Here is a 16708-nt window from a genome sequence, read left to right on the forward strand (position 1 = left end):
ATGTGTTATACGTGTAACATTAACTAAGGCTCTGAGGTGAAAAAAAAAAAAATCAGAAGAGTGAAGAGGTGCTTCCCTTTGGGATCCTTGTGAAAAAAAGGTCTCACAAAATACACAATTTGGCATTTAGTATCAAGGAGCAGTTTTCATCTTGGGCTATAAATTTGGATGATAAAATACGTAAATCAAAAGGATTAATATCTCCAAATATATGCTTAAGAATATATCTGAACATGATGATACAATACAAAGAAAAAGGAAACATTTTTATTCACTACTTATCATGCTGCTATTCTTTCCATATTTCACATGCAAGACAAATTGGTCAGAGAATATGAATTTTCTTCAAAAAGCCACAATAAGTCGACTGAATTGCATACAAATAACTGATATTTAAGTCATTGTCTCTCTAATGTTTGCTAATATTGTCAAAACAATGAGAGATACACATAAGGCCTCTGTCAAAAATGTGCATACAAATCACCCATTTGTACACGTAAGTGTCAAATCTGTTTAATCTCTACTGAAGAACTAATCTCAAGAAGTGGCGGGCAGAACATGGAACACATCCTTAACCAAGTATCATAACGTGATTGATGATTTAAAGGAAGCCTCCAAATCAATGCCAGGTGGATTTCTCAGAAGTCAACAGGATATCAACATTGACATCCTTCTTTAAAATGTAAAGAAATTTATGCACAGATCTAAAAGTGTCAAAGTAGGGAACTGAACCTCGGTATATCCAAAGTCCATGCCCTTAAGACTTCTGTCAAACTGTCTGCCTGATACATTTTATTACATATTGTAATTACCGAATACATAAAACTGTGAGACTTACTGACAGGACAGATTCAAAAGAATCTGAATCAGCTAATTTAGAGCAACAGTTGAGAACACTGTTATAGAACACGTAGAATTAATAAAAGCTACATACCCACAGTGAACCCTGACCCAGGCACAAAGATTTTGACCAAATGGTGCGAGGTGTAAATTCACTGTGTTTATCTCTTTGTAAAATATACATGAATTGTTTGAGACTCTAAAAGGAATGATTTGGAAAAAACACATACAACACAATAGATGAATATCTTATTCCTGCCCCTACCCACCAAATTCACTTGTGGTTTGTTTCTCCTCAGACACTAACACTCAGACAAGAAAGTGGGTGCAGGTAGTCTTGCTGTGGGAGGTCATCCCAGGGAATGCAGATGAGAAAGTAGATAAACTGAGACAAGGCAGGGGAAAAAATCTAACAAACACATTATTGCTGTGGGAAATTGCAGTTCAACCCTTCTGATGAAACATATGGAACATACTTCAGAATTGCCCCCCAGAAAGATGGAGAGCTGGGGTATTTATCCCCTGAATTCCATCTTTCACTGCTTGAGAGTTGTTCCTGGGGGCATTAGAGCCCCAGCACTTCCAAGCTGAGAAGGTCTAAGCCAGCTCTGCAGGGGCAGAGAAACCAAGACACAGAGCACTGGAAATAGGAAGCTGTCAGCATTTATAGGAACACAACGTTGGCTCAGGGAGATGAGCTGGGACAGCCTCATATCTGCTTCAGAAGTACAAGCATCACAAACTCTCAGCTTTGTTTCTGCAGCAGTACTGTCTTTCTAAAGAACTGATCAACTTTTCCAGCCACTGGGTCTTTCTGAATCAGCTTTCATTTATCCCTTTTCTCTTGGACCCGCCCTCATCTCATTTGACTGTCAGGACCCACGTGGACTCTCTACATCAGAAGCCCTTTACATTTTTGCCCAGTATGCCAGTACAGCAGGTGGGGAGGCTAGGGTGGGTAAAGTTGTGTTCCTGGCGCTCCTGCCATTACTGCTTTTGCTCCTGACTCCGTGGCTGTGTCTGTCACACTATCTTCTCTTGATCACCATCCAGCTGAATTAGGAAAGACTGAATTAGGAGAGGCTGGTCTCAGCCAAGGAATGTGCCAGGATATGTGTGGTTCTCTGCAATGCCTCTCAATGCTACACTTTCTTTGGAACCTTGCCCTCCTTTTTTGTTCCTAACCTATGCCATCCTGAAAGGAAGACTGCCCCTTGCTCATATATCCAAAGCATAAGAGACTTAATTGTCTTCTAATAGACTCAAAAGTGACATTCTTGCACCTCAAGATTCATTGGTGAGGGCAGGAAAAATATAGTAGAAATTCTATTTGTACTTATTTTAACTGATCGATTTAAAAGACCTATCCTTTTCGTATTTTATAATGTTATACACACACACAATAATACATATAGTTTATAAATACATACATATTGAGAGTGTGATCAAAGTAGGGTTTTTTTTTGTGTGTGTGAGGAAGATTGGCCCTGAGCTAACATCTGTGCCCATCTTCCTCTATTTTGTATGTGGGATGCCGCCACAGCATGTCTTGATGAGCGGTGCGTAGGTCTACGCCCGGGATCCAAACCTGCGAACCTTGGGCTGTGGAGGTGGAGCAGGTGAACTTAACCACTATGCCACCGGGCTGGCCCCTGTTGTTTTTTTTTTAACCACTGAGGTACATCATCAAAAAAGCTTAAAGGTCCATCTCTGTCTCATGGCCACAGGATCAATGACCTCTGTCAAAATGCCAGTTCTTCAAGGGAATTTCTAGATGGTTACTATTGACTGTGCCGAGGAGTCCCCTATGTTTGCAAACCCCGTGGCCTCATGGTTACACTGTCCAGTCCAATGACTCTGGGCATCCACTAGGAGTGTTTGTTTTCCTCAGCTCTGCAATTTGATCTGAGGGTTTGGTTAAAAAAAAGTCCTTTGAGGAAAGTGCCCTGAGGAATGAGGCTCTCTCATTGTTCCATCTAACACATAATTGTCCACAACAGTGATTTTAAACCATAATTTATGGCAAAGACCAAACTTATATTTTTGGCATCAACCTCTCAACAGTCTGGTTGCATACAATATAAGCAACTTGATTTAGTATGCAGCACTTTTTCGTTCTTCATTATGGTGGACTGTCTTTTCACTATGTTCTGTTTGCTCAATAATTCTGTAAGCACTTTATGAACAGGGACCATGTTGTCTACTTTCTTTAACTTACAATAACACTTTGCAGACTGCTATGATTCAAAACTACATTGAATAAATTGTTGAAATAAGGCACTATTAAGTCATTTACTGATTCAACTTTTGAAGGATATTTCCTGGTTTTGTAACAGATTTGGTGATCAAGTCTTGCTACTATCCTCGGCAGCCCATAGTGCAAGGTTGAAGGGAGTAGGGACAGCTTTAAAAGCACAAAAACAGCCAATCCAAGTCAACAAGAGGTTAAGATTAATCTACATATTCCCTTCAGGATTTATAAATGTCACCCTCATTTCTTACTTTTCCAGGTTGTTAATTACTGTTTCTACTCATATGAGGAAAAAATAACTTACTTCAAATAGAGTGATTTTCTATTTACAAGACAAATACAAATTATTCATTAAGTCCACACCAAAATCCTATAGAAAAGAGATTATTGTCATCATCCACATTTTACAAAAGAGGATGATAAGGCTCAGAAAATTAATGCTTTGTCCAAGGGCATTCAGATAATAAATGACAGATTCAGGGAACTTAAATCCTACTTTCATGACTTCAAAGCTACAACAGGCTTTCTATCCTACTGATCTGCATATCTTATCCAGTTCTGGTGTGTGTGTGTTTCCAGAATTGCAGATATAGAATACTGTTGTTTTATACAATGATAGAATAACATATCTTGATTAAATTTTTGATATCAGTTTTTGAAGATGCCTGTATTTTGTTGACTTTCATTTTTGGTCACAGAGACAGATTTGAGTCGATGTGTTCAAAGAACAGAACTCACAGTCTTCTTTGTAGGAAGTGATTCACCTCGAGCCTATTTTATGAAAAGTATAGCATGAATTTTTTTTCTCTAAGTGAGGTATCTTGTATCTAGGATGATCCTAGTTATTTTAAATGAAAAATTCAATACCATAAAGGAATTATCTTACCTAGGACTATGAAAGAGAAGGTAGAGACCTGAGGCTAACTGCTGAATAAATTTGCTACATATCCATCTCAACAAACACAAATTACATCTCCTATTTGAAGCTGTCATTGTTTTTGTTTTTTTTCCTTCAGGTTGGCTTGCTGCAAATTCAGAAGCTGATGATCCTGTTTGCTTTAAACTTTTCTATAAAGAAATAGTCTGAGAGCCCAATTTTAATATCAGAAACCATGACTACAGTGGGGCTCCACTTTTGCATGTCAATCTAATGTCAGTATATTTCATGTTGCATAAGCAGTAATTTACGAGTTATCCTTAGAACATTTGGTCCAGTGTCTCTTAGCCACAGGCACGAACGGCCCACCACAACTGTACATTCTAGATGAAAAACACTGCAGTAAGAACATGAAATAAAACCAAGTCTTTGTTCAAAATTAATAGCGTTTTGAAGAAAAATAAGGAAATATAGAAAAATAAAAGACTCAAAAGCAGTTTTGTTAGGGTTGCCTGAGACATTGCTGTTCCATTTCACTTATCGTTTGTAAAGAAAAAAAAAAATCAATGATCCCATCTTCTTTCTCTTCAACATCAGAAATTAGGTCTCCGATTTTGAAAGCCAGGGTACATGGTTACTCTGATTAGTTCTTGTCCTCGGGAGGCCTCCAAAGAGAGACTACTCATGTTTTCTGAAGAAGTAGCACTGAAATATTTTATCAATACATGAGTAAACAAGAGCATACCAGCAGTTAAGCACATTTTATGAGCTGAGTGAAACAGAACATTGGTAAGTGGAATGGAAATGATAAGGGAACAGAGGATGGGCATACGAGTTTCACATCTCTCAGAACGGAGAGATAGCCCATGGAGACATTAACACTCACAACCCATTCTAATAATAAGGAAAATGCTCTGGACCTGATGTAAATTAGATGGTCTAAGGAACAATTCTCCTAGTATCTAGGCTACTAAATTTGATTTGTCTGAGAAAATTAGAAGGTGAGTTGATTTCTCTTTTATTTCCTATTTTTTAAAAATGAACATTTTGTTTATCAGGCCTTGTTTCTCATTTTCATGGTTGGAATACAATTAAATTCTATAGACAGATGGGCTTTAGCCATGCTAATTACCATGGCGATCAATTCACTCAGCTGCTGTTTAGAATGGAGAATGCTACATCAACAACAATCTGGAAATTTTGTCTTTTACAGACAGTTGTAGAAACATCACCTATCATGCACATAATTCATGAAATATGCAATTGACCACGTTGGCATGGTACAATGGGCTTTTTTATTTATTTGAGATCTTTTCACTATTATCTCTGTCCTGTCAGGAAACTAACACACATCCGTGCTGCAAAGACAGTTGAACCCAAAGTGTCACCAGAAATAAAGTGATTGTCATGTAACTAGCTTTTAGCGGGGCTTGGCTAGTGGCTGGAGGCATCAGATCCTTCTGGTTTGGGCAAATTGCATGCTATTACCCTGTACCCTAGAGTTAGAAGTTTCACGTGTTAGAGGTGAATGTGTGCAGATAATACGGAAATTGGCTACTTTCAGAAAGTTTTGCCTTGTATCGTAGATACGTGTGTAGTTCCATCAACACCTTCTTTCAAATTAAAGTATGATATCCACTAATTATATACACTCATATTAAAAGCACTCACAAGGACTTTTGGAAGTTCCTGATGTAGCTTCTAGTCATTTTCTAATAAAATATCTCCACAGACTAGAGAGTAACATAAGCTAAGACTGATGGGCAATGTAATGTCAGAGTCTTGGAGGAATCTTCACTAACTCTAAAGCAGATGAAGGTGAACTGAGAAAAAGACCTATGCAGATTTCAATTCGTATTGCATAGGCTTTCCCCCATGAAACAAAGACTGCTTCTTAACTCAACTAGTCAGGCTCTGTAGCAGAAAGAATCACGTGCATTCATTCTGTTTGAGTCTGTGTGGGTGCCTGTGTGAATTTGGGGGTTGAGAAGACTGCTTTTTAGGAAGGCTAGACTACTATTATTTCCCTGCACCAATCCTACCATCCTACCGCATGCATTTGGTTATAGCATCTATAAGTTAAAAATGAAAAGTAAAATGTACGTTTGTGTGAGGAGAAAGGAGTTGAGTGAGTGGTATGATACGTCAAGGAAAGGATTGTTCCTCCAAACCCAGGTAGGTAAAATTTAACTACGGCTGTGACCAAATCATTCTTCCCGGCTCCATGCAGTGGCACGTTCTGTAGTAAGCATTCTTCACAGTCCCATCCACTCCCTGTACTCCCCTCCTCCAACAAGTTACTTTTATCTCTTCTAAGCAAGCACAGCATTTTCTTTACACATCTATCATGACTCTTATTTATTTCTGTTACATAAAATAATTCCAAGTGCACGAGTCTTATCTGCCCTGGTCAATATCTCGTTCTTTGAAGGAGGAAAGTGATTCCTATTCATCCTTCTGTCCCCGAGGCCCTTCATCCATTGACTTGCTCATAGGAAGTGGTCATTAAATATTTACCATGAAAAATTATTAACATGTTTCTGAGCTCATCTCCAAATGGTAAAAAACTTAACTAATTATAGAAATACTAAACAAGTCTATAACTTTCCAAATACATATACTTCTGGGCAATTAATGAAACCAAGCCAAGACACTTCCAAAGAATGATATTGCCCTCCACTGATTTCCCACTAGGAATGACAATATAGGAAGGACAAAGTGGAAAACCACAGAAATCACAAGTAAATTAGAACTAAATAAAACAAATACAAACAGTGGTTTCAAACCATAGCAGCATCTTCCTGGCAGCAGTGAGAAAGGACTCATGAAGACTAGGATTTCAGTGCTACTCTTTTATGTGGACTCTTGTCCAGTGGGTAGGTCTGTTGTTATTTTGCCATTCATTCAAACATTTTTGGTTATACATCATGATCAAGACCCTGTGTTAGGAAATTTGGAGGTTTCAAGGTTGAATATGATAAGGCATCTGACATAAAAAAAAAACTAATGGAGGAAAAATCTCATGCAAATAGTTTTAATGAAATAAAGATATTATTTCTAAAACAAAAGTATAAGAAAGATTTAATAAAGGCGCTGACTTGCAAACCTCCTTGCATCGTCCTCTAGTTGATATTTTGGTCTAATATACATCATTGTTCTTGGAAGTTTAGGAATTATGCTCAGAAATATATGACTTTTCTACCAACTACCCTAGAAGAGAGAGACACCTATAAGAGGTTTAAAAAGTAATACTTTGTTGATTGACTATTAACACCACCTGGAGAGAACCAGCTAATTTTCTCATTTTCAGAATAACATACAATTACCTAAATGTAATGATGAATTCATATAGAACTAGCATTAGTATTCTGACAAAGAAAATTTACGTTGAAGTTATTAAAGTGTAACTGAACTTATGCTTAGCTCACATTGATATTTCTAAACTAGTGGCAGTGATTTTGAAATGAGTTGATTACGTTACTATAAAAGAGTAAACAATAAAAAATGGTTTGAATAATGATCCTCAATCACAGTGGAACTTAAAATATAAGGCCCTATTATCATTACTATTACTATTTTGTGTTACATGGCTATTCTCCACATAACAGGAATGGGAAAACAAAAACATTAGTTTTCTAAGGGACACTGAAAATTAAGAACCAAGTAACTGACAACACACAAAGTCATAAATCGTTTTTATCTTGTTTTTAATTTATTACACTAAATTCATTTAATCTATAAATGTTTCTCTCACAAATTATAAGTAATCTCCAAAGCTTCAACAGCAAGGTGTGTGTTTCACACATCAATTTTTATATGATTCAGACATTGGAAGGGCCCATAAGGCACAAAACTGTAGCAGCAAACATTCTTAAAAATAAGCAAATACACACACATGTATATTTAGACTTGGAATATTAGACTCACATATTTTGAAAAAGCCAAAAGTTATCAAGAGATTATACACGTGAAGGTATAACCCACGTATGTACAGACTTGGAAAGTACATATTTTGAAAACACCAAAAGATATCAAGAGATTATGTTATTTCCAACACACCACATATAACGTAAAATGCATCTCTTTTGATGATAAAATGTTAAAACGATAATCTATAAATTAAAGCAATAAACAAAATGCACCATAAAAATATTCCCTGCTGGAAAATGACATAATCTTTACATTGCACTTTCAAAGTAATTGAAAACATGTCCTGAGTGTGCACTTGCTCGTTCTCTCTCTCCACATGTTGAGTGCATGTGTGTGTGTGCATATGGGTCTTCTGTCCATATTCTGTCTCCTTAAGACGAAGAAAAACGGCTAGCTGAGTTGCCAGCAGGTAGATACAGACTAAATTCTCAAGTCTCATAAGTTTCTTCAATTACACATCTGTTTATATACTTGTATAAGAGGTCTTATCATGGCCTTTACGCTTCAAAGACGGGCAATACTAAACCTTTTCATATGGGAAACCTCTAAACATACTAAAAAAGCTTGAACTTTCATTAGAGCATTTTTAATGTGTCTATTAAATAATTAACTATCTCAAGAAATAAATGTTTATTCATTCATGACAGTTCTGGCACAATTTATCATATTTTTATAAAGCAAATGGAAGAACAGTGAGAAAATTAGTTGTTTAATCTATGAATACAGCTTTAAAGAGTCTGCATCTTCCCTAAGTTGCATTGAAAAATATCAAATGATGATTTAAGTATCTTAATAAGTCTCGATTACACTTTATTTTAAACGTAATACCAGGCACATTAGGAAGGAATCCAAACACAGCAAGCTAATATATTTGCTTAATGTGGTTTAATTATTGTATATGCTACATAATGACATCTATGTAGCTACTCTTTTTTCACAGAAAAGCCATTTATTTTGCTCTGTAAAGCAAGAGACAGTATTTTAAACATCAACTGACTATACTAAGTGGGATCATCAATTATATGGATTATTTTTTGCCCGAGTTTTTATAAAGAGGCAAATTATAAAAACTATTATTGTGGGTTTATTCTAAAAATAACTTTGGGGTTATTTACTTGGCCAGTATGAAATCAATGTCATCTTTTCTATTTTCTGGGTATTTAGGCTATACAATAGAATTGATTTTCTGAGTGATAGCCCTGAGACCTTGTAAGAGTCTCACTTATCAAAGAAAGATTCAATTACGTTCCTATTTTGTACTTACCAAGGAAGAAAAGTAAGGGAATATACTTCACAAAAAACTCAAGAAAAGTTGCAATCACCTTCCGTTACCTAGATTAGCACACCTAGATAATTCAGCTCACCCATTTCTCAGTGGTCTGTGCAGTAAGGATTAATGGCCTAACAACATTTTATATTTAAGAGTATTTATATATGCTCCCAATGAGCCCCAAGTTTATTACATAATCAGAAGAGGTTTTTAATTAAAATATTGAGGTCAGAGAATTATACATATGGTACTTGAATCACCAATAGTCTTAGGTAAAATGAAAGACTCAAACAATATATGAACATTTGTACTAAACAGTCCCAGGAGGCTGTGTTTATCTTTTCAGATTCCAAGCTGTTTCACAACAGAGGTTTAAGGCCTGGATGGATGGCTGGACCAGAGAATCCGAAGGACCCCTGCCAATCCTCACATCCTGTGATCTATAGCACCATGACAGTTAATTGGCCAAACTTGGAGGCTTTTTGCTTTCTATGTTCTCAGTAAAGTATAAAATAGTTAAAAGCACATAAATGCAAAATGCCACCAAAAGTAAAGATTTATAGCAAGATAATAAAACATACCACATAAAGCTTAATTATGTTCAGTATCAAGGCAACGGTAATACAAAAAAAAAGAGGTTAGTTTCTTTTGATGTGAGCCCTGAATTCTTGCTTTGCCAAAAAAAAAAAAAAAGCTTATTCTACAAAAATAATTTCATCCACTGTTTAAAAAAAACAAAAAACCCTAGTATATCTCCCTAATTTATTAAGATTGTAAGAACGAACTGTCCAGAGCTACTTGGGGGAGTGGGGGAAGGAAGATGGAATGTAAGCCTCCCTGGCTTCTCATCTATTCTTTAGCAGAGTAGTTTGCATGTGACATGTCTCACATTATAGTTTTTCCCAAACTCAGGAAAAACCATTATTGATCTCTGATGAACTCACCAGGACGCTAAGAACCACAAAAGAAATTTATTAACTTAATATTTTGGGGTCAAAGTGCCATCCATCTCTATAAATAGTAAAAAACAGCTCTAAATAATTCATAATTCTTTACACTAAAACTACAATGCTACATTTTTTCCCCTAAAATTTTATAAGGTCCTCCATATCATGACATGCTGCCTTTCCAGTTAAAGACTCTCAACTAGGCTATCCTCTTCTCAGCCTTTGTTTCTTCACCCACTCACCCCCACACGGCTGACTTCTTGTCATCTTTTTAAGCCCAACTCTTTCAGGAAGCCCTCCCTGCCCTCCAGCCCTCTCCATCTTCTTTTGTTCTTCAGACATTTCTCCCAAACTGTGTTGGCTTCTGTGGTATTTTTTTAACCCCCAATTCGTGTGTGTGTGTGTGTGTGCACGCAGGTGTGTGTGTGTCCTTTTAGACTGTGAGCTCCTTTAAGAACACAGCCTGTACTTAACATTATTCCTGTGTGTATCCCCAGAACATAGTACATGTCTCACACACACTGGGCATTCAGTCAACATTTTCAATATAAATGAACACGGTATGGAAACATTGTGATAATTACAGCAATGAGTGAGATATGATCTTCCATCTGAGACAAACACATGAGAACCAGGAGCCAAAAAAAAAAAAATTCTTTAGGCTAATGCAACACCCTTCTCTACGTAATGGTACAGGTCTTCTGACAAAACTTGAAATAAACAGAGGGGATGAGGCAGAGGAGGTTGACTATCTTGGTTCATATGAAAATATGCCTGGGAAGACCAAGCCAGGGAACCGTGAGCTCTTTACAGTGCGTAACACTTGGTGAAATATAAAGAACTGGCACTCAAGGATTTCTACCCAGTCACCATCTGCCCTGAAGGACCTCTTTACACTTACTTGGCAAGTCTCCACTCTGAAGCGTGTGTGTGTGTGTGTGTTTGTGTCTGTGTGTGTGTGTGTGTGTGTGAGGGGCTGTGCCCTAGGGCTAGAGAGCGAGGCATATCTGGTCTCCAGGGTGGCATTCATCATGCATTTTACTACAGAACTAATGTCAAATTGGTCTCCTCAAAGGTTCATCTCACACATCCATGTAAGGTAATGGCTTATTTTTAACCAATCTCTCATTTCAGAGACTCGCTGTGTTATCCACACATTCTGCTTCTTTTATACTCCCCACATCCAATGGGTAAACACATCCTTTCCATTCTACTCAAGAAACATTTTTCTTCTCTACTAGTTTGGCTTTAGTCTTCCTTATATTTTCAAATTCTAGCAACAGCTCCCTCTTTGAGCCATTGAGAAAGTCTCTACCTGTCTCTCCTGCCACTATATGTCCTCCATATGTCTCAAGAAACATCTTCCTTAAATCAATTAAATGAAAAAAATAAACATTACAAGTACCTGCTTTAAATCTTTGCCATTTCCTTTCCTTTCTCTTTTTCTTCCCTCCTTTTTTTTTTTTTTTGAGAAGGGATTTTTGCTTATTGATAATATTTAAATTGCTTGGATTCATATTACTCTTTCTATAAACTGGCTCCAATCAATTTTTCCAGCTTCATATCTTGCCATTCAAATTCATGTACAAATTTCTCCTGTTCCATTGAATGTCTCACTTTTCTCTGGAAATAACAGCCCGTGTCATGAATTCTTGCTTTTGTACATGCAGTTCTTTTTGTCTGGGGTGACTCATCATTTTTCACAGAAAATGCTCATTCGTCAACATCCACTGTGTCTCCTCTTCAGAGAAACGTCCTCTGTTCTGTTGTTTCGCTTAACGTGTCTTTGTAAAAGCACTTACCTCCAGTATTGTGATTTACCCATTTACCATCGGTCCCTCCCTAGAATGTGAGCTCCTCAAGGGTAGGCACCCGGTCTGCCCCATCTTTCATACCAAGCACATAGCATGATAATTGCCATCTAGGAAACAACACTCCCTGTTTGGAGAATAAGTAAAAGTATGTAGGATACCATTCTCAAATGAACAAAATGAATGTTAATATGTTGTTTAGGAAGAGTTGAAATCATCCTTTTCATATGACAGGTTAAATAGGTTTTGAAGGGCTAGCCTTGGAACCTAAAGGACTCGAGTAACTTCGTTTCTATGGGACTGGGCATTCTAAGTTCCAAACAGCACACATACAAATTAACTTTGGAACACAACATGTTACCTCAAGGTTCCACAGGGCCAGGCAGCAGGCACTGAGGCTGGCAAGCCGCCCCCAGACTGGTGAGTGGCTGTGCTTCTTGGAGAGGTGAATGAACCACAACAAGGCACCAAGTGTTGAGGAGCAACTGAGCCATCAATAAAGACCAGCTCCAGTCAGCCAGTGAAGAATCCATGCCCTCTGCCCACCTGGCCCTCCTAAGCCCATGCCATGCTGGTCACTGTGTACTGCGTGCGGAGGGACCTCTCCGAGGTAACCTTCTCCCTCCAGGTCAGCCCTGACTTGGAGCTCCACAGCTTCCGCGTCCTCTGTGAGCTCGAGTCTGGTGTCCCCGCTGAAGAGATCCAGATCATCTACATGGAGCGACTCCTCGCTGACGACCACTGTTCCCTGGGCTCCTATGGCCTCAAAGATGGCGATGTTGTTGTTTTGCTTCAGAAGGAGTATGTGGGACCTCGGCCTTGTGGACGGACATCAAGCCTGCCTCGGATTGATTTCACCGGGATAGCTGAGCCTGGGACGTCCAGCTCCCGGCAGCAGCACCAGCGTGCACAGTCGGCCCAGAAGTCCCGTGGCCTGGACTCCGGAGAGAAGATGTCTGCTCAAGGTCTGGACAGCCCCGCCCTGATCCGAAGCATGCTGCTCTCCAATCCCCACGATCTGTCCCTGCTGAAGGAACGCAACCCCCCCTTAGCGGACGCCCTGCTCAGCGGAAACCTGGAGACGTTTTCTCAGGTCCTGATGGAGCAGCAAAGGGAAAGGGCCCTGAGAGAGCAAGAGAGGCTTCGCCTCTGTTCTGCTGACCCATTTGATTTGGAAGCTCAGGCCAAAATAGAAGAGGAAATCCGGCAGCAGAACATTGAGGAAAACATGAATATAGCGATGGAAGAGGCTCCAGAGAGTTTCGGGCAAGTGGCCATGCTCTATATTAACTGCAAAGTGAATGGACATCCTTTGAAGGCTTTTGTTGACTCGGGGGCCCAGATGACCATTATGAGCCAAGCTTGCGCCGAGAGATGTAATATAATACGCCTGGTGGATCGACGGTGGGCTGGGATTGCTAAAGGAGTAGGCACGCAGAGGATTATTGGCCGAGTTCATCTAGCTCAGATTCAAATCGAAGGTGATTTCTTACAATGCTCTTTCTCTATCCTCGAGGATCAGCCCATGGACATGCTTCTAGGGCTAGACATGCTCAGGAGACATCAATGTTCCATTGACTTGAAGAAAAACGTGTTGGTGATCGGCACCACTGGCACACAGACTCACTTTCTTCCTGAGGGAGAGTTACCCCTATGTGCTAAGCTGCTAAGTGGTGCTAGGCAAGAAGAGTCTTCAAATAAAGAAGCAGCAGATACTGTTAAACATTCAGTCATGGATTCAGGAAGAAAAAAGCATTGAGACAGGTTATAAACATACCACCACTTTGAGGGAGTCTCAGGTCCCAGGAAATTATAAGACATGAGCTCACTGGCAATGTAATCATTAAAAACATCAGTAACAAGTAACCTGGCCTTGGATCTAAGTTCTCAGATCTGTCACTATGTCAATCGAGATTGCTTGATCTTGGCCCCTCTTCCATTCCCCTTACCCAAAGATCATTGAACCTCATCTTGGGAAGGCTCTGGAGGCTCCAACTGATTTCCAGATAATCCATGAAAGGAAAAGCAGCCTCTTCCTTTAGAAACACTGTCCTATCAGATTATAGGGTGGCTGGCCCAAACCAGTTGCTATTTTGCAGAATTCCCCAGAAAAAGCCGTTGCTGCAGACCCTACAAGACATCTACACAAAACAATTTCAAGTCAGCACTAACAATTATTTATATTCAGAGAAATGTGTCTATTTTCACAGATTTTGTTTTCTTTGGGAAAAGTACTAAAAATGGTGGGTCAATTATACTCTTGAATTGATTAACGCAGTACTTATAAATGCCTGTTTTCGACATCTTAAGGGCCAATTTGCTCATATTTTACATCTTTCCTTCCCCTGCACTCCTCTGGAGTCATGCTCACTGCAATCTGCCCCTAAAAACTATTTTTGCCGTATTTGAGAAAATGGATTTTTCTCCTAGTATGTCCTAAAATAATTTCCTCTTTCTCTTGCATTCAAAGAAATCCTGGTTGTAAAACGAAGGCAATCAAGTAGATTTTTTTCTTTAAATTATGGTGCTTCTTGGAAGCCTCGTGGTTGTATTGTGGTGGGAGTGGGAAGAAGGGGCAGGCAGTGGTCCAGGTCCCCCAATACTCATTTCAACTAGATCATCTCCTTTTTTTGAAAAAAAAGAAAAAAATCTGCTTTATATATTAAGCTGCTACATAAATATTGTTTGAACAGAGGGTTTCACTGTTAAAATAACATTGGAAACTTCTCCAAGAGAAGATCTCTAAGGCCTCATTTATGCCTTAGAGACCCACTCCAACAAAGCTACTCTCCATTACTACTGATAGTGTGAAATAGAAGATCCTAGACTTAATTACAACCTATGTAAAACACCTGAGACAAAAGGTCCAGCTGCCTGAGGAAATCAGAGTCAGAGAACATGTTTCAGGGCAATAATCTGTCAAGACTGGTATTAGAAAGAACAGTAGATTCAAAGTCAAGAAATGTATGTTCTGATTCTAGCTCTAAATTACTTAGGCAAATCAGTTCACATATTATACAACTTAGATTTCTCATCTATAAATTGTTTCGGAGGGGAGAGCTATTTTCAGCTACTAAGACTACATTGTGATCTAGGATATCCCACAGAAAAAAGAAAAAATCCTCCCCTATAATCACCATATCCCTTTCTTGGTCTGCTTCTTGGTGAGACTAATCATCTTCTTTCTAAAGAGAGTCACCTCTTCCCCTCCAGCCATCATCAGTTCACCTCCTAATTCTCTTCTTCCTTACAGGTGTTCCTATGCTTACACTCCTCAACCTTGTCTACACTTGCACCAAGGCTTACACCCAGTAGAACTGCTATAAATGACCAATGGACAGACTTCTTTTCCACTTTTGTTTCTAATTAAGTACTCAGGACAAATGTAGTTAACAAAATGAAAGAAGAAATTCAGACTAAAGCCAGAGAAAAGCAATTAAAGGCCTGGGATTAGAGAACTGACTGATAAATGCATGGATTCTTTCACAGATAAAAATATGCAAACTCCTCAGCATCTTCTACTGGACTCAATTTTAAGGCCCATTTATGCAAAACACATCTGATTTGCATATGTCACATAAAAGTTTAGTATGTGGCTTAACAAGATATCTAACCCATAAAAGCCAGTCTAAAAATCACCGAATCTTTAAACTAAAAGACAATTTGCACAATATCAAATCTGACCATACACACTCTCCCTTCTCAGAAGAACATCTGTTCTAAGGTAGCTATAATGTTTTAAGACCAGTCTCAGGTATAACTCTTTGTTTCTTATTTTGAGCTGAACTCTATTATTCCATAACTTCCAATAAATGTCTTCACTCTTCCTTCCGCCAAGAACACATTTAATTTCTCTGGCATGAGTCAATCCTTTTAATATATGAAATCGATGTCATCTTAAATATTCTCTTTTATAGGCTTTAACCAAATTCTTTAACTGTTCCTCATAGGATAAGTTTGGAATCACCTAAAAATTTCTGTCATATTTCTTTGGACATATTCCAGCTTGTAAAAATATTACTTGAGTGAAAAGCTTGGGAAATTAAAAACAATTTTATTGAATTGAAGAACAATGATTTCAAAGAAAAATCAATAAACAGTAAATTAATTAAGCAATGCCCTTACTGATTAATATTTTAAGGTCATTGTATTTCATATCAGAAAGTACTTTAAAAATTAGTTTCATGGATTTAAAGTCTTAACTCAATCCTGTGTATACCTGAATAGATCCTAATCAATTAAATTTTAAATGGATTAGGTTTAGTAAAAGGCAACATCTTTTGTATGTCCGCTATGTAAATCAGATGCTATACAAGGTACATATATTACTGCTATTAATCCTCAGAATAGACCCTCAAAGTAGCTATCATTAACTCCATTTTATAGATGGGAAATTCAGAGCTCAGAATTACTAGGAAACATTCAAATATTCAAAGCTTAGTGTTTTATAACTTTTTCTTGACAACAATCTACATTTTAGATTGTGAACCATTTTCATATCACACACACAAACACATGCACATACACAAGTCTGTCTGTCTCTGAAACAAAAAGCATTGAAAACAAAAACATTGAAATAATATGAGATGTTTTATCCTTCCTGGTCTAGTACTTTGAAAAATTATATTTTATTATTTAAAAAATATAATAGGCAGGTCCCACTAATTGTATCCCACCAAGGTATCCTGATCCACAATTAGAAAAACACCGACTGACCTACCAGATTGCTGAATTCAAGTCTTTCTGATTTCAAGTTCTTTCCACTATGTAACCTCTTTACCT

General features: G+C 38.1%; 2 protein-coding genes across 3 annotated transcripts in view; one reads left to right on the top strand and one right to left on the bottom strand.

Annotated features, from left to right (window-relative positions):
- The window catches only part of PDGFD (platelet derived growth factor D), a 226397-nt gene that overhangs the window by 98096 nt on the left and 111593 nt on the right, over nucleotides 1-16708 (bottom strand). The gene's annotated exons all lie outside the window — the stretch shown is intronic.
- DDI1 (DDI proteasomal shuttling factor 1) lies at nucleotides 12495-13685 on the top strand. Its single transcript, XM_004427389.3, has one exon. The coding sequence runs from the start codon at nucleotides 12495-12497 to the stop codon at nucleotides 13683-13685; it is 1191 nt and encodes a 396-aa protein (XP_004427446.1).

Source organism: Ceratotherium simum, chromosome 7, assembly GCF_057802395.1.
Source record: "Ceratotherium simum simum isolate JZ-2026a chromosome 7, ASM5780239v1, whole genome shotgun sequence".
In the NCBI taxonomy this organism is placed as follows: Eukaryota; Metazoa; Chordata; class Mammalia; order Perissodactyla; family Rhinocerotidae; genus Ceratotherium; species Ceratotherium simum.

Coding starts and splice junctions, on each gene's coding strand:
- DDI1 (XM_004427389.3), top strand. CDS start 12,495: ATGCTGGTCACTGTGTACTGCGTGCGGAGGGACCTCTCCGAGGTAACC.